The sequence below is a fragment of the Vidua chalybeata genome, chromosome 1 (genome assembly GCF_026979565.1).
Source record: "Vidua chalybeata isolate OUT-0048 chromosome 1, bVidCha1 merged haplotype, whole genome shotgun sequence".
NCBI lineage: Eukaryota > Metazoa > Chordata > Aves > Passeriformes > Viduidae > Vidua > Vidua chalybeata.
Genome location: NC_071530.1, coordinates 64,255,151 through 64,281,473, shown reverse-complemented (window position 1 = coordinate 64,281,473; position 26,323 = coordinate 64,255,151). Strand labels below are relative to the sequence as shown.

Here is a 26,323-nt window from a genome sequence, read left to right as displayed (position 1 = left end):
GATCACGCAGTAGGTGTGCATTGGAAGTGTTGTTTGCAGCGAGCGGAGTCACTTGTTGAAGCTGTCCTTGCTGTACCACGGAATTGGAGAGGGCAGAAACTTCAGGGCCCAGATCCTCAGCCAGGGTGGAGCCAGGGTGAGGCCACTTGCTCCACCGGCAGTGCAGGGTCTGCCCCTTCACACCTGCTGGCGAGGGGATTCCACCCTGGCGTTTGCTTCAAAAGTCCAGGACCCAGGTACTCTCCCGTCGAACAAGCTCTGCAGAATTCTTGTTCCAGTCCACTGGGTTTGGATCTGGGCAGCTGAGGGCAAAAATGGGCCAGGGGTGGCTGCAGGTGGCTCGGACGGCCAGGCGCTTCGCGAAGTTACTAATCTGGTAAGGCATAGATGCAACTCTTCACGACAGTCAGCTAATGTTGAAACTCACTAATGTATTTGCTCCTTTTTTTTTTTTTTTTTTTATAATGTATTAACTTGTTGAACACTGTTCTTTTTGCAGTGTTACAAAAGTGGGGGTCGGGGAATTTCCCAACCTTTTTCAGTTTGGGTGAGCTACTGAAATCCATTTTGTACTAGCTATGTCACCACTCCCGGCAGCAGCTGGCAGTGGCGCTTGGCCGAGCCGGGGTCAGGTCCAGCCATTCAACATCAGTAGTTTTTAAAGTAAATTTTTTTTTTTTTTTAATTGTCTAGTATTACTAATGAGGGTTGTTGCAAATCACACTTCCAGTGTAGTTCCTAGTGTAGGCCCAGTAAAAGGGATATCGCAGCTTTGTGTTGGGGAGAAATTGAGCTGACATGGCCAGTACAAAGGAGAAAATAGGGAGGGAATAACGTTTTGCACCTTATTGAAAAGAGGAGAAGATTTTAAGTGCATACAGACATAGTTAAGAGCTTTTATTGTGACAGGAGAACTTTTTTCCATATGCGTGCATACTCTCTGTAATTCCAGTGTAAAATATTGTACTTGCACTAGCTTTTTTAAAACAAATATTAAAAAAAATGGAAGAATTCATATTCTATTTTCTAATGGTGGTGTGTCTATTTGTAGGATACACTCGCGTCTGTTTATTGAATTTTATGGTCCCTTTCTTTGATGGTGCTTGCAGGTTTTCTAGGTAGAAATTATTTCATTATTATAATAAAACAATGTTTGATTCAAAATTTGAACAAAATTGTTTTAAAGAAATTGTCTGTATACCAGTACAAGTTTATTGTTTCAGTATACTCGTACTAATAAAATAACAGTGCCAATTGCAAATGCGTGTTTTGTCTTTTATGACTGAAGGGGAGAGAGCTTTCCTAGGGACATAATTTGCCCCATTTAATTCCCTGACCCATCCCCCCCCAGCCCCGCCTTGGCAATGCATTTGAGAGCATTGGCTTTTCTTTGCCCAAAGGCGCCTGTACCCTCCCACCCATGGCCATAAAATGCTCTGCAGCCCGTCAGGGTGAAGCTCTTTATTGCATAACAAAAACTTGGGAACAGCTGGGATGATTGGGCCGTGCACATGGGGATGCCACAGCAGAGGGAAGGGGGGGCAGCGCTCTCATCACCATCTCAGCAGGGCTGAGCAGGGCAGCAAAACACTGAAAGCCCATCAGCTTTTTGGCCAATGACACAGAAGCGCTTCACAGTTATCACAGGCAACGCCAGGGAGTTATGGACTACAAACTGTTGATCTATGTATGAAAACTTTAGCCAGCTAACACTGGGTCAAATAAATGTTGGGGAGGGCTCGCATAAGCATCTGGGTGACCACAAATGAAGCTAAGGCTGCAGGGGGTAGTCTGTCTTGAGTGCAGAGCTGTGCCAGCATCTACTCAAGACATGTTTCAACCCCTCTGCCCCTGGCAGCTCCCAGCCCGCACGGAAGGGCTGTCCCACTCCCACCTGCTGGCCTTGGCTGCTGTGGAGGGGAAACTCCTGTTCTTGGGCCTTGGCTTTTTTTTCTGCCTCTCTTCTACACAAGGCCAAATCTGGCACTGGTTGCAAAAGCCCTCCTGGCTCCAAAAGAGAAGTTTTGGTGTAAAACTGGTATTAGCAACTAAACAGTACCATCCCCCGGTGGGGAATGTGAGATGGTGATGGGTAGACACTGTACATACAGCGGCAGAAAGCTGCAGCAACAAGTCTGTCACAAGAGTGGAGTTCAACAGGTAGAAAGTAGGGAGTGCTTGGTTCAGAAAAGCTTCAAACTCTCATCATGTCCTTGACTGAAAGCACCTGTCCCAACACAGTGGGGCTTGGCCAACAGCTGCCACATTTCTTCCTTAGGCCCATCTTTTCTACCCCTGCTATTGACTAGCTGAAAGAAGAGACAGGCACATTTTATACGGGAAAAGCTCACCCAAAGGCAAACAGAGGTTTCTTCTGGTCCTGCTTACAACTCTCTATATTTACAGGGTGTCCTCATCCTACATTCAACCCCACCATGCCCTAAAGGAGAAGAAAGCTGCACCAAAGCACAGCTGAAGCCCCTGCCCCATGGCCAATGGGGACTGGCTGTTCCAACAAGCAGATGGGAATGTGTTTCTCCCAGAGAATGGAGACCTTCGTGGCTTGTTTTGCACCTGTCAGGATGCTGGCTCAAGGCCCATCCCTTCAGCAACTGATCACACCAACAAGGAAGCGTCCATGTGCACAATGCACTCCTCACAGCCACCACACAGTCACTGGGGAGTGAGCAAGGCTGCTCCTGTGACGAGCCCTTCCCTCCCAAGTTCTGGTAACCAGGCTCTGTGGGCAGGAGCCCACCCTGCAAAATGTGCTGCAGCAAGGCAACCCCAGAGCAGCACTGGGAGCACCGGGGGTGTTAGAGGTGTCCTAATGTTTCAAGAAGCCACAGGCAGACATGCTTAGCAGGGATTGCTTAATGACATAATGTTGCTCCCCACTTGTAGGTCTTTGGTATGTTAAGCTGCACTGCTGTGGAGCCAGTGGGAACCTCAACACTGCTCTTGGGAGCTCAGCAATTGCCTGGCTGGGGGAAGAAGGTATGGCCCTAGCCTACAGTACAGGCTGTCACAATCACAGCATTCCTCTGGACAGGATGGGGTTGGGGTGTAGGGTTAAAGAAGACCTGGTTATGCAGAATCACTCAACATTAAGCATTATTAAGCACTTACAAACTTCATTTCCCACAAAAGGACACCAAGTTACAAAGAACCCAGTTAGATGTGCAGGTGAGGTAGATCCACAAATGGCACATGGCATTTGTCAGTGGTTGTGGTCTTGACTTGGACCATCCTGCCAGACAAAGTGTGTTCCTCAGTTCCTTGTGGGAGTGGCAACAGGCTTGAGCAGGTACAGGACCTGGAGCTAAGTGAAGATCAGGACAATGACTGCAGCACAGGAATAGGTGTTAAAGGGGGACTCGAGCACTTCTTTTTTTTTTTTTTTTTTTTTTTTTTTTTTTTTTTTTTTTTGTATTTTCCAGCCTGTCTCAGAGCTGCACAGGTACATTGTCAATGATGAGCACTGACATAGCTAAGGGTTATTCCTGAACAAAATTCACATATAACTGGGCGAGATGCAGACATGCCACCAGTTCAGCCTTTCTGCATCTCATTTCTCTCTCCTGCTCATTTTTGGAGAGAAGAAAACGAAAGAAAACATGCTGCTGCTTATCAAAACAATGGTAATATCTGCTATTCAGAAAACCAAATACCTAACATCAAAATTTATCAGTCACTATTCATGGCATCAATGTCATTCACAGCCTGAAGAATTATAGGGACAGCTTAAGAATAGCCTACCCCTCTCCTGTTAGTCACTGATCAGAAGTACGTGCAGGAGGGGAAGGCAAGAAGGTGGAAGAGTTTGCCACACTTGTAGAGGCAGCCGCCCCTTGCCCCCAGCACCTGCCCTTTGGAAAAGTAACTGTTCTGAGGCCATCATGAAGCTCCTTGGTTTGGTGTGTGCATGATCTTTTACAAAATGTTTACAAATATATAATTTTTTTTTTCTTATATGCATATGTATTTCTTAAATTCCACTTAGAAATGTAGCTAAAAAAAGTAGAAAAGCGCTAGTGAGAGTGGGCATGAGACCAGCAGAGTGCTGCACTTCCCACATGTGAAGGCACCAGTGTGGAGACACACCTGTGGTCAGGCCTGGGCCATGGTGGTCCAACCCCACTCCTGACAGAGGTGTCCATTTGCTTCCCCTTTACATGACATAAATAGAGGAACAGTGTTGTCCCACAGCTGTACTGATGCAGAGAGGTCAAACTGCCCCTGCTCTGGGCCTAGTGCAGCTGAGAGCAGTAGGTGGCCCTTTCTGTGGTGGAGAAGCCTGGCATTCTCTTAACATGATGCTTCCAGGCTGGAGGGAACAGAGATCAGGGCCTGGATTCACAGGGCCTGATTCTCTTCTGCATTCACATTCCTTTATGATACATGGGCAAGACAAAATGGTCCTTGCAGCCAGCACAAGCACAACCTTTGCTCACATCAAGGCCCTCATCCTCTTCCAAAGCAGAAGAAGAGGTCATCCCACAATTAAGAAGTACATCCTACATGTTAAATGGAAGACATTTAAAATACCAGGCAATTTAGAAGATACCCTGTGCTTTTCCTAATGTGCACAACACACTTAAAAATCACCAGGGATCAGCTTGTGGCCTGGATTTGCTTCTCAGCATGGTCAATTGTACCAGTCCCTGTGATTGGCTTTTTGAGCAGTATGAGTTTAATTCCAGAGTTTCTCTTTGCTATTCCTTTTCCTACAAATGACTTTTTTGCTTTTCAAAGGAAACCTGCCTCTTTCCACAGATGTCTACAGGAGGGGAAAGTAAGAGTCTGAAGTACTGAAGTAACACTAGCCACATTATGATCTCAGCAGCAGTTTAAAGTAAGTGGCCAAGCATTACTAATTCATTGGTGCTTACTTTTACATCATTTATCATATCAAGCTACTGTGGTATTCATGTGGATGCAATGTGTATTTCCAAAGAAATCTTCATTGTGATTTATCAATTAATTATCAGGCCATTACACTTTATTGAAGTGTTACCCAGAGTCTCAAACATTCACTACTGCCTTTAGAGCAAATGAGCAAATACTTTAACTCCATCTCAGCCTGACAGTGTCTTGCAATCAACCAGGCTGTTCTGCCAAAAGCTCTCTCGTGCTTTATAGGATGGACTGCTTTACATGCCGTCAAGGACTGCAAAGGAGTGGTACCACATAACCAGAAGGCAATTTGATCCCTCCGGCCTTCTCCACCTGGCCACAGACAATGCACAGCATTTTTACAACTTTGCTAAATGGATATGAGCAGGCAAGGGAACAGGGCTACAAAGAATCATCTTCCCTTGTCAGGGTTACAGGGTTGCTGAGTTTCCATGTCTTAAAAACCTGTTCCCAGAGAGCAGGTAAAAGCAGGAACCCAGGTAATTCAATAACTGCACTTATGATAAAGCAGGCAAGCTCTGAAAAGTGATCACCTGAATGATCTCCTCACATGGGGACAGGGGGGCCATCCCCCATGTGAGGGGGCTACAGTTTTGCTACATTCAGTGCCCACTTCTCTGAAGGGATAAGTCAATTGAATAGGGAGGTTTAAGTAAGAACAGCAACATCAGCGCTGTGAACTTAAAGTGACAAAGATCTGGCATTTTTAGCATCACATGTCACCAGCAGCCAGGCCTCATCTACCATCCACTTCTGATGCTTTGCAGGCTGGCAGCTGTGCCATAATATCCATTCTTTAGCCAGAAAAAAAGATGAAGAGAATTTGATTTTTTTATTTCTCTATGCAATTCCTTGCATCTTTTTTTCTCCCAGCCTGCAATTTCTGAAAGGTGCACTGCCAGAAAGTGGTGGTAGCTGACAGGTCAGTCTTTTAAAAGGGAATGTCTGAATTTGTGCAGGCGTTAACAGCCATGTCTGTACAAGCCAATTCCTTGTTAACTGAGGTTTCAGCAGCTATTTATCAGAGGGGAGGAAAACCAGGTGAAGAAATTATTAAAAAATAAAATAGGCACAATGATAAAATATGAGGCTATTGCATTTTGAATCAATGGCACTGTGTTAATGTGCATGACCTTCCCCTTCCAAATCCCAGCCATAGCCAATGGCTATGACACTGCCATTCTGAGAGAGACAGAGAGGGAAGTTTGCCACTAACACAACATGGAGGAGAAAGCAAAGAGCAGCCCTTCCTGCTCTTTTCTCCCAGCCCTCTCTCCAGCCCCCCAGGCCTAGGCTAGGAGAAGACCTCGTTGTGCTGCTGGGTGACCCGGATAAACGTCGTTCTCTTGCTCAGTTCCTTGAGTTTGGCAGCTCCCACGTAGGTGCAGGTGGAGCGCAGCCCCCCGAGGATGTCCAGGATGGTGTGTTCCACATCCCCTTTGTATGGTACCTCCACAGTCTTGCCCTCTGAAGCCCTGGAGAAGAGATCAATCACTGCATTCATCTGGATGCAAAACATGAGTGTGTATAACAGAGCAATGTGGAGCTTAACTCTGCAGGCTGCAGTTTACAAATGTGCCCCCAGCTTTACTGCTTGCTGTTTGGTGCTGCTTGGTGCTCTCAAGCACTGAAACACCTCAGCTCCACTCACCACCAACACTGAGAAGTAGAAGCAGACAGATCTTGTAGATGCTCCAATATCCCATGAGTTTATTTACAGATCTGCCCCTTCCTCCCCTCTACCATCTGCCTATAAGCAAGTGGAACATACAGCTTTATTGAAAAATTTGACTGTGAGAGCTGCAAGCTTTAAAGTGTAAGGAATGGCCAGACTCAAACAGAAAAATGTTGGAGCTGTTGTGCTCCACCCAGCACAGCTCTACAGAGGCTTCACAGCCCCTGGGCTCTGTCCTGAGTTACTGATCAGACACAGATGGAAGTGCTCTGGCTGTCTCCTACCTACATTGTGATTCTCCAGAGCTCACAGAGAGTAGGAAACCTGTTACAGAAACCTGCTGCACAGCTGTTCCTTGAAGCTAAAAGGTGATCTTGCACAATTCAGTGCCAGGCAAAAAGGCCAGAAAAATACCAGTGCTGTGAATACTGTCAAGTGCTGGTGCATGCCAGCACAGACTGCACTGCTCCCAAAAAGCACATCTGAAGACGGAAGAAGATGGAAGAATCCAGGCAAATAACTTATACTCCTCCTCCAGCTTTCTCCAGCCCCATGTTCAGCAATCCCTTCTGTAGCAGAGACCCTTAATCAGCAGCTGATCCCACTATACTTTACAGTAAGCTTGTTCTGCCTGGCACACTGGCTCTTCTGGGAAGGCAAGCCTTGGAAAGGGAGGGTCTAAGACAGATGTGGAGAGAAGAGGAGACTCTTTCCTTCTGCCCTACAAAATGGAGGCAGAAATCATGGCAGTGGTCTGTCATTGTTCTAAATGTGGCTTTATTTGCTTCTTCCTTAAAAGTTTCCAGAGGATAGTACAAGAAAGAGTATGTCTGTTTGTGGGCTCCATTTGTGAATCATTAACAACAGCAACAGCTGCTATGTGAAGGTACTTCAGTGTGAGCCTGGCTATATTTCATCCTGTTAGTTTAAATGTGAGGTCACAGCCCTAGGGAGACAATGAAGGCGAAGCGTTGATATGCCATGTGAGTAAGGAGCCATGATTAATCTCCCTACATCTGATGAGTAATTGACTCTTTCTTGAAACCCTTAAATAAACACCGCAGTGAGTGGTCAATGGAAGATGGATGTGCCACTGGCATCTCACAGACTGCACAGGGCTTAAGGGTCTGTTGTATGGCCTGCACTGCTGGGAGTTCCCAGGCTTTTGTTTTCAGCTCCAGTGCCAGAAGGAAAAGGCTGGACCCATGAAATGACACTCATGCCACTGTTCCTTGCTTTTGGCCATAATCATCTCTTCCAGTCAAAGTTGGGAGGTTGAGCTCAGGCTCCAGGGAGCTTCCTGCGAGATTGTGAGAGACAGTGCCATATCTGGGATTTGCAGAAACCAGTGCAAATTCTACCACATCCTGCCAGCTGAATAGCTCTGCGTGCTGTTCTGGGCAAGGAGTGCAGGGTTTACTGTATTCATGCATGGCCGCCCATTCAGTTCATGCATGAGAGGTCAATTAGCTGATGCACGAATGCACCATCAGTTCAAATGTAAATTCCCTGTTAATGCTTGAGCATCTTGTGGGTCATAAGTTCCATGTTGCTCCTATGAGCATGAACACTTGGTGGTCCTTTTTTCAGTGAAAAATTACAGGAATGGGTGATGGTTACAGCCACTGCCCCTAGATGTTCCTGCAGTGGCTATGATGATGTTAGGAAGCTGAAGCTTGTGGGTTGCCAGTTTAGACTTTGGAAACTAAGATCTACAAAACTGGTAAACACCTAATGACACAGCCTCAAAGATCTGACAGATAAACACTTGCTATTGCTCCTCAAAGTGTCAGCTGATGAGCTGGTGGGATGTCCTCTTGATCAAGGAGTAAACTGCAGATACTGTACTGGGGAAAACACGCTAGAAGAGAGGTGAGAGATTAACTCCACAGCCTTGTCCACAGGGATAAGGGGATGAAGTTTCTGATTAATATATACTCAAGCTGTGCTAACATTAACCCCAATAGTCTTGTCCCCAGAGGAAAGGGGTTTTTAAGACAAAACATGTTGCTCAGACTGAGCTGAGGAGTCATCTGGTTCCCAGGGAAGCGTGGGTGGAAATTTACTACACGTATGCACAAACTGGTGCACTATTAACTGCTGTAGTCTGGCCCGGGGTGGGATCTGTATCCATATGGGTATATAACCAAATGTTAACCACCCTTTAACACAGTGCTCAGGATGGAGGAGAGACATTTAGTAAGTGTACTGCTACAGTATTAATCCCTAGTGGCTGGTCCACAGGGAGGAAAAATGGAGTTTTTAACTTAGGTACATTAAGACTGTGATGATGTCCAAAGAGTTCATATTGGATTAACCTTCTAAGAGTTCCCCAATACGTGCCTTCCCGAGGAGTGATGTATAGGCCATAAATTGCTGGACTTGCTGTGTTCTTGTGTGAGTGCCAGATTAGTTCATGCATGAGCACTGAATAAATTAATGCATGAGTGCCCAACTAATTCATTCATGAATGGCCAATAATTTTTCAATAACCATCCAATCAGTTTATTCATGCATGCCCAAATTATTTATGTCCAAACACCCTGTTAGTACATTCATGAGCGCCCAATGTGATGACTTCCACCCAGCTGACTTCCACCAGCACCCACACGGGGGCTGTACTCGGCAAACACAGTAGGGTTCAGGTGACATGGGGGGCCAGTGTGACCTGTGTGGGAGAAGGCCATGACCTGCATAATTCCAAAAATGTTCCACCTGGCTCCAAAAATGGTGTGAGCCACGAAACTTACAGCAAGTCACAGAAGCACATGACACCTCTGCTCAAGTGTTTTATGAAACAGCAGTGGCCACTGGGAGAGGAAACACACCTGGACACACCTGAGGAGATGTGCAGCTAGAGGCACCCTTGAAAGGCGGTGGTCCTTGCCAAAGGTGTGCACTCCCAAAGGGAGTGTAGTTCCTGTTGTGACTCATGCCAGAACAGGGACAGCTGTAAAGGGACTGTGTCCTGTGGACAGCCCTCAGTGTTGACAACACACCAGTTTTAGTTTTTGCCAAGCTGTGGTTACTGCAAGTCAAGGACTTTCCTCTTCCTCACACCACCCCACCAACAAGTAGGCTGGGGGAGCACAAGAAATTGGGACAGGACACAGCCAGGACAGCTGACCCAAACTGGCCAAAGGGACACTCCATACCATATGGCAACATGCTCAGTATATAAACCAAGGGGGAAAGCTGGCTGGGGCCACTGCTCAGGAACTGCCTGGGCATTGGTTAACAAGAGGTGAAAAACTGTCTATAACTTGTTTTGTATATTATTATTGCTGTTGTTATTATCCCTTCTTCTTCTGTACTACTAAACTGTCTTTATCTCAACTCATGAATTTTGCTGGCTTTTTCCCAATTCTCTCTCCCATCCCACTGGGGGGTGGAGTAAGCAAGTGCCTGTGTGGTGTTTAGCTGCCTGCCGGGATAAACTGTGACAATGGATTACATGGGTTGTCACAAAAGCTGGCACACTTGGCAGAGAGCTGCATAAGCAAGTCAGCAGGAACTGCTGAGGGTTTTGCTGTTCTGACATCTCTCCTGGAGTTATGACCCAAAAGTAACCTCTTCTCAGAAAGAAAGGTGATGACAGAGCTATTGAGGCTCCCAGTGGCTGGGAAAGGTGTGCTCAGATGCTCTCAGCAGTAACTCTGACTCTTGCCAGCCACTGAATAAAAAGGGAGAATTATTTGCTTCAGACATTTTGCACAGGGCCTGGTCTGTGGTGCCCCTCCTGGCTAGCAAAGGCTGCTGCATGGAGGGAAGTGTGTGGTGGGTGGGAATCCTGGCAGGCTGCATGGGATGAAGCACGTGTGATGGTGCTCTGTCAGCCCAGCAAAATGTGGGTCAGAATAAAGGGGTCAGGTTGCCCTGGCATAAAGCAATCTTTTGAGTGGGGCATATAAGAAATGGAGGAACTGAGGGCAGATCTTCCAGGCTATCATTTGGGATATGCAAGATGGTAAGCAGCAGCCAGCAGTTGGTGCTATTCTGTCTCTGTGGCCAAAATTTCACCCTGCAGTTAATATAAAGTGCCCGAACACAGCTTAGTAGCAGCTGTGAATTGCTGAGAGGCCATAATAGAACTGCAGCATTCACACAAAACCCATGAAATTTCAAAAGGGTTAACAAAAACAAATTGGCTCAAATACTGTATGCATACTGAACAATACTGCATGCATACTCAGTCCCTGCTTGCCTTATTTCTCTTCTCCCACAAAAGAAACATAAAAATTGCCTTTCAGAAATCCCCAGCTCTGATCCATATTCCTCATGGATGGAGGTGAAAATGTAAAAATAAGCCAATATATAAATGACATAAGATTAATGAAAGTGAGTACACAGATTAAATGGGATCAGCTTGACATATTCATTATAAAAACAATTACTCTCATGACTTTATTCCCTGCCACAGCCATCTCACCTTATCTGTCAGTTTTAAAGTAACTGCTGCAGGCTCAGGTTCTCCAGCCAACACGTGTAATTTTGAGAAGATGAAGTTAAATGACATCCCCTGATTCTGCAGGGGACTGAGCACACTGAGCTCCCCACTGCTCACTGTGAGTGTTCAGGCTCTTTTTAAGACAAAACAGCTTATTTGGGTCACCAATACAGACTTACAGCTGGGCTTTTTAAATACATATAAAGGAGGCCCACTGACTTGACCTGTTTGGGTCAAGTCTGGGGTATCCAGCATTTAAAATGCTGACTAAGAACCCTTTTGGTTCAAGCTTGCCATCAGCTAAACTAGAAAGTGATTAAACTTCCTGTAACTTTTTCTATAAGAGCAACTGAAAGAAAACCTTGTGCTGTTTCAAATCCCCCTTCAATGCCCAGCACATTTACAGTGCTCGATTTAGCAACTGCTATTTTTAAACCACAGTGACACTCATGCTGGGACAGGCCGAGGAAGACTGAGCCCAAGGCTGGTACAGGTAGCCAGCTCAGTGTCATGGCTGTAGAGTGAAGATGAGCATCAGCACTTTCCTAGTTAAGAGCCAAGGCTCACAGATTTAGTGTTTGGAGCTGTTGTATCTAGCAGTAGACTGGGAAACTACTTCTATGCTACCTGTTAGTGGCACAGAAATGCAGTACCTCAACCGGGACTAAAAATTTCAGATTGTGCTCCTGCTCCCTTGCTGCTGAGAGAGTTTCAGAACCCCAAGGAATTCTCAAATCGAGGATGCAGATCAAAATACAGGTATGGATCAAGCCAAATTTGTATAGCATTGCCTATAATGACTTCAAGAGGTCTGTCTAGACTGAGCCAAATACAGCACCTTTCTGTACATCCTTTGCTCCTACAAGACAGGATACTTGCACTTTATGTCATTTTTAAGAGGGACCAGTGTCAATTAGTTCTCCTGCTGGCAATAAATTTTGTTGCCAGATCACACACACCTAACTAGGTAGAACAGAATTTAAGAGCTGCCTTAGTTCTTTGTCCTCCTGGTACAGCTAGGCTTTCTCAAACTCTTCCTACAAATTTCACAGCTCTGTGGAGGCCAGGCCCTAATGACTGTGCTGCACTGAGATCCACACAGCACACTTGGGCTGCTCAGTGATCTCTCAGGGACCTGCCATTAACTACATGCCTGAGCAGCATCAGGCCTTTCCCATACTCCAGCTTGACTGCACAGGGTAGCACAGGACAGGAAATGATCATTCAGGTAAAAAGTTGCTAGCACCAGTGTGCAATTGGCAGCTGCCACTTTTATATTATGAGACACTTATTAGTGCTGTCCACTCAGACCATTTGATGACAAGCAGACTTGCTTTCACCTCTGATGACAAGCAGACTTGCTGGGGGGCAAAAAAAAAAAAAAAAAAAAAAAAAAAAAAAAAAAAAAAAAAAAGAGCTCCCAGACTGTGCACTGCTTTTGGGGAGTGGCATATGAACCCAAAGTGAATCAAAGCTCAGAGATATGCAACCACATCTGTCTGATGCATCATTTCAGCTTGTCTCAGACGCAGATGACATCTTGTGCAGCTCTTTCTTCTGCAAATAAACAGTTGTGTTTGAAAGCAAAAACACTGAACAGGTTGCCCAGAGACCTGGTGGATGCCCCATGCCTGGAAACACTCTAGGCCAAGCTGGACAGGGCTCTGAGCAAACTCATCTAGTTGAAGATGCCCCTGCTCATTATAGGGACGTTGGACTAGATGAACCTTAAAGGTCCCTTCCAACCCGAAGGATTCTGTGATGCCATGATCTAAGCAAAAGGAGATGGTTGTAAATGCTCTGATGGAGGCTAAGTTTTACCACTTTACACTTTGCACAAGTGCTATGTGAATGAGTGCACAATTTTATGGTGCAGACTCTGCCACAGGAGTCAATGCTGGGGTGGAGAACAGGAGGTAGGATCCATGATCCTTCTATCTAGCATGACATCTGGGATTGCTATCTATCAGCTTGTCTCTGTGTCAAAGCATGAATTCCATTTTGTTTTGTGGATCCCATTCTGCTTTACATTCTGTTCTCTCACCTTCATAGAGCTGCAACTCTTACCCATGGTAGCAACTGGACATGTTGGGAAAAACCTGTATGCTGGAGTGGTTGTAGCAGATGAGGCCAACAAAACCCATCAATCTCAAGTGTCTGGCTGGAACTGCAGGTGTACTGAGACTCTTGCAAACAGCAGTTTACCAGATGGGACCAGAGCCTGAATCTATGCCAGCAGAGAAGAATCAAAAGGGAGCCCTCAATAAACCAGTGTTTACTGTAAGACAGGAGTCACTCTCTAATGAAGTATGTAAGAACCATGTTGTCCAAGACTGCCACTCATAAGAGAAAAGACACTGGTTTTCTGATGTCATCTGCTTTTCCAAAAAGTCAAAATTCTCAGCACTTTCCAGAGTAAAATAGCAATGGTCAACAGATTTCTTTGCAAGATCTATCTTCCTTTCCTCTCCCCTGAGGATTTAGCTCAAAAACTAAGCTTCTGCATTCTGCATTATTTGAGACTACTCTGGTGCTCTGCTACCAAAAGAGGGGTGGGAAAACTGTACAGCAGGCTTCTGCTGCATCTGAAGACAACCCAACAAATGCAGAAGGGAGTCCCAGAGCTGCTGCTGGTAACAGAGTGCTTCAGAGATTCTGGGCCTTCATCTCCGTACTGGAGAAACCCCAGCTGAGCTTCACCAGTTCATCAGCACCCACTTTCTGCAAGTAGAAGGGAGCATATGGGTTAGCTGGGAATCCCTACACCAAGAAGGCACCCGATGTGGACAAGCAGAGGGACAGAAACTGCAGCCTGGTATGTCATGTTCCAGCATTTAGTTCATACACATCCTGAAGGAGCAGTAAGTCAGAGAATGCCTAATGACTTCCCAGACCACACAACTGGTGCAGCACACCACACTAACTGCAAACGAGTGAACATCACTGCTCTCACCTAGCCAACCCCAGCTCTTGATTCCTCTCTCCCTCTGGATGTCATCCCTCCCTCAGATCTGCTGTCAAAAGTATAGGCAACAGCTGCTTCAATGGGAGTAGCAGCATAGGCCTGTTTCCTTCTGCACAATTCTGCTCCGAAAGTTCCTGGATGGATGGCTCACACCGCAGTTGCTCCTGTGTGGAATTTGTACCTGTATTCAGCAACCCCTCCTGCATGCTTCTTCATGGCTGTATCAGAGCTCATTCCGTAGAATAGTTTCACCTTCTTGCCATTCCTTTCTATAATGTCTCCAGCACTCTGGTCATGGCCTGCAAACATTCCTCCAATCATAACGAAGTCAGCACCAGCTCCTGTGATCAGCAAAGGAACATGTAAGAAAGCAGGGAAAGGAGAAGAAGGTGAAAGCCAAAGCAAGAACACAGTGATCTCCAGAAACAATAGCCAGCATTTAATAGTTTGGCATGGAGTCCCCTCCTGTAATAGTCACAGCAAACTTGGAAGAAAAGCTTTACTGTAAAACTGACACTGGCTGAATTGTATTTCTCTGGTACTTTAAATGGAAAAAAAACCTTTTCTGTTACAATGACAAAGATATAGATTATTCTACTCTACCCCACAGTCTTTTATTTTCAAATTCAGTTTCAACCCTTTACTTCATAATAGTATCTGAGCATGATTCCTTATTAACTGTGACTGCAGCAATCTGAAGTCCTAAACACACCTGTTGAGCTCAGTGCTGTACAGAGGAGAAGATGGTTCCTACTTCAAGAGCTTTCTAGGCCACAAGGGGTGAGTAGGAATGTACCCTAAAGAGAAGCAGACTCATGGATGTAATGTAATCCTCCCCACAATGACATAAAATGATTGATTCAGATTTTTCACTGAAATTATGGATTTTTCAACTCCATCAGCTGTATGTGTTCAGTGTTGTTCGGGATGATTCCTAGTCAAAGATGTCTGGATGGGTTTGCGTTTGGTTCCAGTTTTAAAATTCTGGGCCGAGGACCATCACCCCTGGGTTCTATGGTTCTCAGCACACACCACAAAGGAAATCTAACCCATAGCTACAACTCCTAAATATGTTCCAGATACTGAACAGCAACACTGAATACTCAGTCATGACTGTTCAGTCTATCTCCTCTGGCTTTGCAAATCATGAAATCGGCTAAGATCAGGAAGAAGGTTTTTGGAATCAATTTTGTACTGTGATCTCCAATATTTCCACCTGGGCTGGAACTATTCCACCAGCAGCTCCTCCTGTGATATTTTGGCATATCTAGTCTTGCTTGGAAAAGTTTGGCTTTTAGTCTTTTATGAGCCTGTGGTGACCCAACCCTGAAACAAAGCATTTTCCTGCTCACGTTCTCTGCTTCTTCAATGTGTGTGTGTCACAACAGGCTCAGCTCTGCTCAGCTTCTTCCCAGAACTGGCAGAAGAACTGAGCTATAAACCACACTTCACAGAAAGCAGATGAACTTGAACTACACCCGTTCTCCTAAGAACACATCCGAACTCTAGGGAGATCCCAGACTAGGTAAGTCTGGCATTAGGATTTGGTCTGATCTCTGTCACTATCCAAACAATAGTACCAGACCTTGAAATCTGAAAAGTAAGTGAAATCCCTATCAAATCTGCTCAGCTTCTACCAAACCTGAAGTTGGGAATATTTTGATTTTAGAACACATGACAAGGGTGAAGTGTGCCAGTTACTCCCTCCAACCCTTTGCCAAAGAGCAGAGTTGGCAGCAGTGCCTGGGGGCAGAGTACCCAGCTAACCAGCTGCTCTGCTGACCTCACCTCCCTTTGCCTGGTGGCTGCTTGAAAGGAACACTGTGTCCATGGTAAGGAGATACTAAAAATGAAGCTTGTGCAAAGCACATCACAAGCAATATTTATAGCCAGGCACCCATTCAGGTGTCCTATCATGTCAGCTACCTGGCAGATTTCTCCTGAGCTTTCTTGTTTCAGATGGCTGAGTTTCAAAGTCTTGGTTTGACTCATGTCTGCTACTACTGTTAACCTGCCAAAAACAAACTGAATACTCATCTTTTAATTACTGGTGGCAAATTCCTGTTGCTACATAGCACAACCTTGCTCCATCTTTGCAAAAAATAAGCACTCTGGGAAACTTAGTTTATGTCTTCTTCATTGGTAGAAGAAAACACAAGGAAGGAGGGACAGATTTGAGGTCAAGGCTGCAAAGAGGGCGTTTAAACAAGTCAAAAGCCTGCCAAAAGACATTCTGGACTCTGCCATGTCAATAGTTATGTCCTGACCCCCAATTCTATTGCCATTTTTGGTTGTGGGTCTTACAGCCTTCAAATTAATAATGCAAAAGGCTCATGAAAACTACACTTCAGAGTCATAGAATTTTGGTTCCTGTGCACTTCTGTACCTATTTATTATTTTCCTTTTGGCTGCATATTTTTGGGAGAGAAGCAAATATGTTTGAATTACAGGATTGAAACTCATCCAACTTGAGTAACTTTTGCAAACTACAACATAATTCATCAAGCTATTCCAGAAGAGAGGAGCTGTGTTACAGCAGATGCAGCACGTCTAAACATTGAAATGACACATGCTTGCTGCCCTGCTGCTCCAGAAATGACAAGCCCATATTAAATATACTTTTCCAATGTTCTCCAGAACCTTCCACTTATGCTTCAGTGTTGCAAACATATCTGAAAGTTTCAAGTCTGTTCCATTCTTTCCATCAGTTAATATCTGACCAGGAGGTTGTAGTTTTTAGCATGGTCTTTAACTTATGCATGTTTTGCTTGTATAACCACCAGAAGCACTGGTGATGTTTGCAACATCCATCTGCAGTCTTTTGTTTTCAAGTACAGATTGACAGCATGCCATTATTTTAGGTTGTAGGGGACTGGGAACACCTGTCAACAACCCCCTAGATAACACAGGACGTGCTGGGGTATGTTGCACACAAGCATCCCAGTAGCTCAGCCAGAGCTGGCCAGACTCGTCCTGGTTTTACACAATGCCACTTCCATGCACTGACTTTCCCCTTGAGGCCTATGCTGTATCTGGACTGATTTTGCTCATTCGCATTTCACAGTGCCTCCTCTTTCAAGCCATTACAGAATAGCAGTGCTGACGCCAGCCCAAGCTTGCAGCACTCACACAGTTCTGCTGGATCTGGAGAGAGTCCCTCATATGTCTTTTGTATGCCTGATTATACAAAGTCACTGATAACCAGATTTGGCTCTGCACAAATTCAGCTGGAGTCGGCCTGGATTTGTGAGCTGGGCAGCCCTCCAGGCAGATGCAGCCTAAGTTTGCCTGGACCAGAGCTTACCCTGGAATTAACATTCACCTGTGCTCCAGCAGAGCCAGGAAGCCTTTGCAGCAGTAGGTACACACACAGCTGTTGAAAACAGGAAAAAAACCCAGTGTGATCTAGCATAATTTGGAACTAGCATATGTCCCCAGTTGACTTTTCCATATGATTTTTCCTTCCTTTTCCTTCCCTGCTCCTGCATCTCTTCTCACCACTGCTGTAATGTGTTAAAGATGCTGGCATAGGATTCAAGAGGCACATTCTTTCTTGGCTGTGTCAGAAAAATATATGTGACCTCAGGCAATTGAACTTAGTATTTCTGTGCTTTGACTTCTCATCATTAAAAAAGGAGACAGTAGTGCCTCCCTGGGGCATTCTGAGAAATGTGTTCATGTTATCAGCCTTTCCAAGGGTTCAGTTGTATGAACATTTGAGAGCCCAGCAGAAATTTCTTCCATGCTTTCTCTCATTCCTGCATCAAAACAGCTCTTTTCTTTCCTATCAACCTACATCTTTTTCATTATCATCTCTAATACCCAGATGGCAGTGACATCTTCAGTTTACTGAATGCATACCAGGTTCCCATCCAGCAGCTCCAGAACTCCAGCAGTCTCTCCCAAAGTATGTTTCTCCCAGCATTTCTGTTCCTCATCTTCAGTGCTTCCCTGTTCCTTGCATTTTTAAATAGGCTTCTACCCTGTTTCCCCTCTGTCAAAATGCCCAATCTGCCTCTGAGTCCTGACACCAAGTCACAGGTGCACCTTAAAGCTTCTCAACATATATATTCCTTTGTTCTTCACAATTCTCTCACTTAATCCAATCTACTCCTTCTGTTTCCATGAACTTGGCTCCTCCAGTCACATCTTTAGCCATTTACCAGTGCTTGTCTTCACATTTGGGACTCCATCTCACTTCCCATAATTCAAATAGGTGCTCTGTCACTGCTTTATAGGGAATAATCCCATCCCATGAAGATTTTACAGTGATCCACCAGAAAGAGATAGCACAATTACTTTAACCGAAGTCCTCTTCTTATCTCTTGTCCATGCTTTGTCCAGGCCTTCATTCCTAGATGAAATTGTAGAACTGGGTGTTTTATCACCTGGTCTCTGCTATCCAATATATTCACATAACTCAAGCACAGAGGTCTGTGCCAGACAATTCAGTATCAAGGCTTTGACTTGTAAATGTTGGGCATAGTGGCTACATTCTCATACATACAAAGCTCAGATAGCCAATCACTTCAGTAGCATTCAATAAACACTGATAGTAATAAAGTTATCTCAAAACTTATTTTGCCACATACCTTTAACAAAGGCACATCTGGGTCCAGCTTGTCAGATGTTCACAGTGTGTCTACCTCAAGTGTACATAACCAGATACTGTAAGCTTATTGCCTCAGGGTCATCTCCATCATTTCCAGCTCTGTAGCTGTGACACACAGTCACACTGATCTGTCTGGGCTACTATCAAAAGTACAACTACTGCCTAAAAAATGTCAACTTTCTGATGCTCATCTGTCCAAGGGATAATCCCATGGCAGCCTTCAGACATGTACCACCATGAATCCCAGCACGTCTTGATGAACAGCAAAGCGAGAAGGTGTCTCTTCACAGGTTTCAAGCAGGTTCAGGTTCAGTTAGCCCAAAGAGACTACAGGGATCTTTCAGACTTGTAATAAACACTACTAAGAAAAACATTTGAAACACTGTGAAGTTGCTTACTGTTGTTCTAACTTCTGGAAATGCTCTTGTTGAAGAAAGACCTTTTCCACAGGCCAGGTTTCTATGCAGACATCCAGGGATACAGTGAAGTCAGAGTTTCAGTTCACAAGCTCCCAAGGACCACACCACCAGTAAGAACTTGGTGAGCTGTGGAGCCAGAGAAAGGCAAAATAAAGACCTCACTGCAGGCACTATGTCAGAGTGAGGGCTAAGGAGAGGTTGAGCATTTTTTAACACAATCTTGTCTAAGAGGGTGGATGCTGCTGTTCAGCTATGTTAGAATCACCCAGCTGGAAGTATCTGCATCACATCACCACTGGGTAACACAAGGGTTATATGAAATCCTATGACCAAGCACATTCCTTTCTGGTAGCAATCACTCCACAGCTGTCCTTAGAATTCTCTAATTAAGTCTTCCTTGTCGTCTGACCTGTCTCAACACTGTAGCTGTCTGCAAACTTAGAAGACAGATTTTGGTTTCAACATTTCCAGAAGCCGAGTTCCAGGCCTAGAGTTTTCTTGGCAAGCCTGTAATCTGAATTTAGGCCTGCCTCTACTCTCCATACTTGTAAAGCTTCCTGCAAAGCAGACATTCTTTATCATAATGCACTACGTCTTGTCTTCATACCACCCTGAAATCCCAGTGAGAGACTGTGCTGTCCCACTGTATTCCAGGCATTACCCTACTTGACACCTCCAAAGAGTCTGGCATTCTGGGAGGTGGGGAAATACCTTTAAATATCCTGTATTCAGGATAAGGATAAATGCATCTCAGGATGCATTTAGTGCCTGCATCCCATATGCTGCTGTAACAAGGTTACGGCTAAGTGACGATCATGAGTTTGACCCCCTCATATCAACATAACTCTCATGCCCAACAGACCATACAGATTAAATCCTCTATTCTATCACCAAGAGCTGGTGCAATTCACTGAACTTACTTACATGAAAGCAATATCTGTTAATTATTAACTTAGATGCTTCAGACATCTGCCTAGCTCTAGGGGATACAGAATAAATAAAATCTCATCTCTTCAAGTGGACAGTTGATCCCAAGAACATCTCCAGGGATCTGGCCTGCCTTTTTGTTTTGTTCTTCTGTCCAACATGCATTCCACTAGCTCTTCTTCCACTCAAGGTTCAAGTCAGCCAGATATGGCAATGTTACACGCATCTCTGAACCCTACTCAGAAGAAACCTTTATCAATTTTCTTCGTATTACTCTCCCAGCAGGTCTATCTCATACACACCTGGCAGATACTTTCTAAATATCACTTTGACCACTCTACGTTTTGCATGGCAGAATTTGGACTGTCTGTTCCAAAGAGCAAACTCATGCCTGGTGCATTAATTTCACCGGAGTCAGATGCAGGGACTAACTTAACCTCCTGCTAACTGATTAGACATTCAGGGTCACACTGATTCCTGCATCCCTGCTGCCAGGGGCGCTGGAGATACGTGGAGGGTGTCACAACACACTGTTCTTACCAAACGCTTTGGCGACATCTCCTGGGCAGTTGCATCCTCCGTCCTGTACAAAGAAAAGACAAGTGAGTGGCAGCAAGGTCACTCAGGGACCTGCAGCACTGTGGCCCCTGCTCAAGAACAGCATGTCAAGAGAGTTGACTGTGCACTTGGGATGCATCATCTTGGCTATATTTTCACAGAATCCAAATAATCCTTTCCACTGCTTACCTCCTTGAGGCTCACCTACTCTATTGTACAGTCTACTGGTAACACCACTGATAACAGCAGCAATGCAAATTCCTGACCTCAAGTTTCCGAATCCCAGAAACCAGAAAACAAAACCTCCTCTGATTATCTGAATCATCCCCTGCCATTTTAATGTAAGGCTGTGTGATGCAGAGGTACCACAAGCCTCTACCTTAAACCACTGAAGACATTTAAAAACAATTTCTCAGCAGTTTACAATATATTAAAAGGTCACAGTGGGAGGGAAGAGGGAATATACCATCAGTTATGTTAGATTTTTGTCTGATAATCTCTAACAAACCCACTTAATACAATTTTTAGTAAGTGAAAAAAATGAGCCTCTCATCCTACTCTTTACTGTTTGCTATGGTCTTGGTAAGGAAGCAACAGCACTCTGGACCTTTAGCATTTTAGACCAACACATTTCAGTTGCAGTGCAATACAGTGGCTGATGAAGGGGGTTCAGCTGAGGGGAGGGAGGTTGTGTATGCATGATAGAGCTGTAAAAAAGGAATGGCACACAGCAGAGGTCATCATGTGCTATGGCTCTTTAGGATTTGTAAAGGTCTGAGCACCAGATGAAAGATCCTTTAGTCTACACAGCCATTGTACCAGGAGAGCTCCCCATTCCTTTGATGATCTGGATCCATTGCAGACTGCCAACATCTTTCCTGCCTTTGAAGCTACCCCCAGACTGGCTGGCTACCTCATGCTGTTTCACCTCCCTGTTGGCAAAAATGTGTGGCTGAGCATGACCTGGGACGAGCACAGCCAGACACCCCCTCCATCAGCCACATCAGAGCTGCCTTTGATGGGCAGCTGGCAGCAGGGCTGGGGGTTAGAAACTCTGTGTGCCCAGAAAAGGATTCAGATACAAACTGAGCAGGTGGATCCAAAAGTGAGTGGGTTTTCAAAGGGCACCCCACTGCAAACAGTGCCTGGTAGAACTTTAAAGGCTTCTATTCCATTTGCTGATAACCTCTAGCACATTATGCCTTTTGTTGAGCTTAGACACCCTTGCTGTCAGCTCCAGGAATAAGTGCTGGGCTGACAGCTGAATCCCTCTCTCCTTTTAATGGCTCTGCTTGTGCAATTGTTTCCCTTTAACAAGTCTGTCATAGCTTGGAGGAGGGTGTGAGTGCATGTGTCAGGGGAGGAAGAGCCACAGTAGAAAGAAGAGTCTAATAATCTTCAAAGAACAGTTTTAGGACTCTTACTATCTGAGAGACATTGGCTTTGAATGCTCTCTGGTAGGTGGGTTGCAGTCAGTTGGTTTTGGGTGGCTCAGTATCTGACTTTTATAACTAACCCAGCAGTGGCAGTGACGAAGGTTTCATGCTTTCAGAGGTACCATGAGGATGGGGGCCTTACTGTGTAACCATTAATCACCAGCTTCAAAAGGTATCACTTTGAATGTTACCAAATTACAAAATGCTGAGCAGCTTAAGAGACTTGCTCATGGGTTACCATTTAAGATAAAAGGAAGTGACAGTGATGATTCACAGTCCTTCTTTATCTGTAGATGTCTTCAGTTACTTCAGATAAGCAGGTAAATTTAGTGATTCACAGAAAGGGAAACAAAAAGGGAACATACTAAGCAGTTATGTCAGAAGATGCTATATAATAAAGCTATATGCAGTAAAGCACTTCATTCCATGTGAAAAAAACAGGCACTCTGTTTACAAAGTTAGACTGTTCTGCTGCTGCATTGCATTGGAAGCTTACCCTTGAAATTCAGCTTGTTCAAACAGGACCCTGTTTTGAACCCTGGATCTAGGTTCAAAATGACTTGTAGATGGCTGGGCTTCAGTTACAGAGTTTGCGGCAGGCTCAGCCTCTACCTCAGAACCCTGGGGAAATTTATCTGTAAAAATCTGCCTCTGAATTCAGGAGAAGTGGCATAACACCAAAGTAAGACTACTGGAAAGGGTTATGGTCATGGAACCTGTAGACAGCACGATTCTGAGCCAAGTGGGTGCTAGGAAGAAGGATGGGGGGAAAGCAGCTTTCCCAACAGAATTACTTTAATGTGACTGAAGTAATGGTTTTGTCCTGAGTCTTGTTCTCCATATAGATAAGCCATCTTACAGCAACAAAATTTAGCCCAAGTAAGAAAAAAATTACAGCATGGAAAACCAGTATACACTGGTTGAACATTATAAATGCAATTTATAATGAGTTTATAACTCTGATTTATGTTTCAAACAACCTTTACAATAAACTGCACAACCAGTGCTTTCTACAGTATCAGCAAACAGATAGCTATTTATTATGCAGAAGATATATAAAGTATGCGGCGTATACAGCAATAAAAACAATACATATAGTGCTTTATTCTGAACTACATATACCAGGTACGTTTCTGTGTGGAAAGTGTTCTGTGTGGAAAAGGGGACAGTATGGCAGTAGCTGGGTGAAGAAGCCCTTAGTCATTCTTTTCACTAAATGCTGGTGACCTATCACCCAGGCAGGGAGAAGGGGAAGCAGGGATCTCTGTCAAATGATAGCCACATGAGAGAGGACACATGCAGGGCTGCTTTCCATTGCCCACATTGCTGGCTTACTAGAATACGTGACTGCCTCTGTCCAGCAGAGGAGTTCTCTGACCTACAAGAAATCTCCAGCAGGCCCCCTCCACTGTAACTCACTGCAGAACTTTCTCAAGGCCAATGGATTAGCAAGAATGAAAACTGAGACTATTGGCTCCCAGACAAACAGCATGGGACAGAAACCATGCCTGTATCTCATGGAGGGTTTCCTCTCTGCTTTCAGTGAGTCATGAAAGATTAATTTCTGAGGTGAGTTTTAGTCTTACAGATAATTTAGCATGAGGAAAGTAACTGGTGCAATTTCACCTCCTACTTCTCTGTGTAAATGACTAGACAGACACCAGGTGTTCACTTGGACTATCATGTTTGCCTGAAAATTGTCACCTTCCCTGTCAACGAATCAGTTCCAAAAATCATACATGATAACTTCAGTATTAGGAACATTTTTTAAAATCCCAGTTTGTGCTCCCACCCTAGCAGAGCTCCTGAAGATCAGGGTTCGGTCATGCTGTATTCTCTGCAGTGCCCATACTGTGCTCAGCACCACCACTTTCTCATTCTGAGAGCGAGACTTCCTACATATGGAAATTGTACCAACATAACAAGAATGAGGAGTTAATTTGATGAAGGTACTGAACAAAACAGAAATGGTTACAAGAAAGTACCCCAAGGGACTAACCCATATCACACCATTAGCCACAATCTACATGAAGCTAGCTGCTAGGCTTTGAATCTTTCCACATCTTTCCTTCTACTTTCATATCAACATAACAAAAATTGCTGGACACATTTTCTCCTGGGGTAGATATACATATACAGCTATCTATACATAGAAAGCTGTGGTAATACTCTGCCTGTAGGGATTTTTTTTTGCTCAGGTAGGGTGTGCCCCTTCTTCAATCTGCAGAAAGGCAGCAGTGAGACATTTTGAGGGATGCCACATATACTTGTTGCCACCAGACCCAATTCTATACTTAGAATTGCTGCCATATGGTGTTTTTCTGTCATGAGGATACCTCTCTTCCGTGATATTCTTGCCAGAGATCTGGCAACAACCATGCAGTCCAACCTTTTCTTTCCCTAATAAATACAACAATACCCAACTGAATGCTCCAGAATTCAGGCATAATGTCCTCACCCTTGCTTTACTCTTCTTAGATTAGGTGACAGAATTGAGCTGAAGTGATGTGAGAGACCCCAGCTGCAGCTGAAGGTATTTCTCTTAGTCCAGATATTGGTAGGAGACAGGTATCAAATTGCCCTCCTATATTCCCCCACAGGGGGTTGATAGGTGCAGGATCATTGAAACCTGAGCAAGTCAAGAACTGATCCATTCCCAAAGCAGGAAAGGAGATACAGTACAGTACCATCTAATTTTTCAACAGTCTGAATACACACTCCCTGTTTTCTTGTAAAATCAGGACAACAGCATTCTCCTGAGGGCTGCTAGCAGAAAATTATTATTGCAAAACTAGGATGGGTCTCTGAGCACTACTGCCAGGATGACACCTATACTTACCCAGCCTTCACAGTAATGAGTGAGGCTTTCATGCTCTATTGCACACGTTCTACTGTCTGTTATAGACAGAATACTGCCCAAGTAATAAAAATCACAGACTGCTTCTCTTTTTTTTCTGCAAAATTCATATAGAGGAGCCACAGACAGGAGGGACTGCATACTTATTAACAATAAAGAACAAGAGAAATCTCACTGTAACACATGTTCCTGCTCCATTATACTCCAAGAGGTCCAGTCAAACCCTTTGCCCATCCCCAGTTTGTTTTCCTCTCACCTCCCTCCTCAACAACACAACACAACACTCCTTTCTCACATGGATACTAGTCCCAACTGGGTCGAAGAAACCAGGGCCTTCTAGTGATTTAACTTGGCAGCAGATCTAAAATCCAATGTGTGGTCTCTCCTAGGGCAGCAGAAGGGAGGCTGCTGGCCATAAGCACAGCACACAGGTGAGCCCCTGCGCCCTCCCCCAGGAGCAGCTGCCTTGCAGGCAGCCTGCAGAGCCTGCGCCAGCCTGACACGGCCAGGACATGCTGACTGTGTGTGCCTGAGCACACAGGACCTTTGGGTGCTGCAGACTGCACTCTAACTCAGCCTGGGGCCATGCTTACCAGTTTACTCTCTCTCTCTGAGGTGAATCTGGTCTTGCTGACAAGAGTGGAAACTGCCATTAGCAGGCAATACAGACAGATGCTTTTTCCTCCATAGGCTTGTTATTTCCCCAGAGTTTAGCGAGAACATAAGTGGCTCATGTGCCAGCTGTGCTCAAAACAGTCACCTCAAACACTCCTGCCCCTGTGCAGAGAGCTTTGTGAGGATGCTCTCTGAATCAATCCAACTAGAACACAGATGGGCTCACATAATTTTACCTGGTACTCCCCACTACTGCCTGCCTGCCCCTCAGTCACACTCTGAGGAAAGTCATGTTTACATTCCACCCCTTTTTCAGAAGTCTTTAATAGGAATTACTGTTTGCTTCAATAGTGAAAACACTATCAAGCTTCCTATTCTGTTTACCTAACAGCTTACTCCACTAAGGAAGAAGCAGATTTCAAAAGGCATAAACAGGAGTGAGCTGCCCACATCTTTTTTTAATGTTAGAGAGCTGGTTTCTTTACATCTGGATCTCCACTGACTGTCCTAGGAAATAATACAAGAGTCAACTGGGGATGACGGGACAGGTTTTAACATGCAGGGTACTAGACTGTTTGATTCTCCCATTCCACAACAATTTGCACAGTAGGAATCTGAGAGTGGATGATAGTTACTTACAGAGATGATATGTCCTTTCAAGCCATGTGCTGAGTCTGCACACTCAATAACAGCACTTAGCTGTGGATAGCCCACCCCTGTCTTAATCCGAGTAGTACACACAGAACCTAGACAAGAGAATGAGATGAATAAACATAGCCCATTAGGATGACAGAAATGATACAGAAAAAATGTGTTTCTACCAGCATTATTTTTCTCCCAAGAAATCTCTATTGCCAATGCTGGCTTCTCACAGATAAAAGGAGCACACAGGAAC

At 44.8% G+C, this 26,323-nt stretch overlaps 1 protein-coding gene across 1 annotated transcript in view; it reads right to left on the bottom strand.

Annotated features, from left to right (window-relative positions):
* Window positions 1-1,446: 1,446 nt before the first annotated feature.
* The window catches only part of GMPR (guanosine monophosphate reductase), a 42,608-nt gene continuing 17,731 nt past the window's right edge, over window positions 1,447-26,323 (bottom strand). The window contains exons 6-9 of the mRNA XM_053938534.1: window positions 26,068-26,174; window positions 20,503-20,545; window positions 14,186-14,345; window positions 1,447-6,392 (exon numbers count right to left, since the gene is read on the bottom strand). Coding sequence (XP_053794509.1) covers window positions 6,212-6,392; window positions 14,186-14,345; window positions 20,503-20,545; window positions 26,068-26,174 — 491 coding nt within the window. The 3' untranslated portion in view covers window positions 1,447-6,211. The remainder of the gene's footprint in view (window positions 6,393-14,185; window positions 14,346-20,502; window positions 20,546-26,067; window positions 26,175-26,323) is intronic.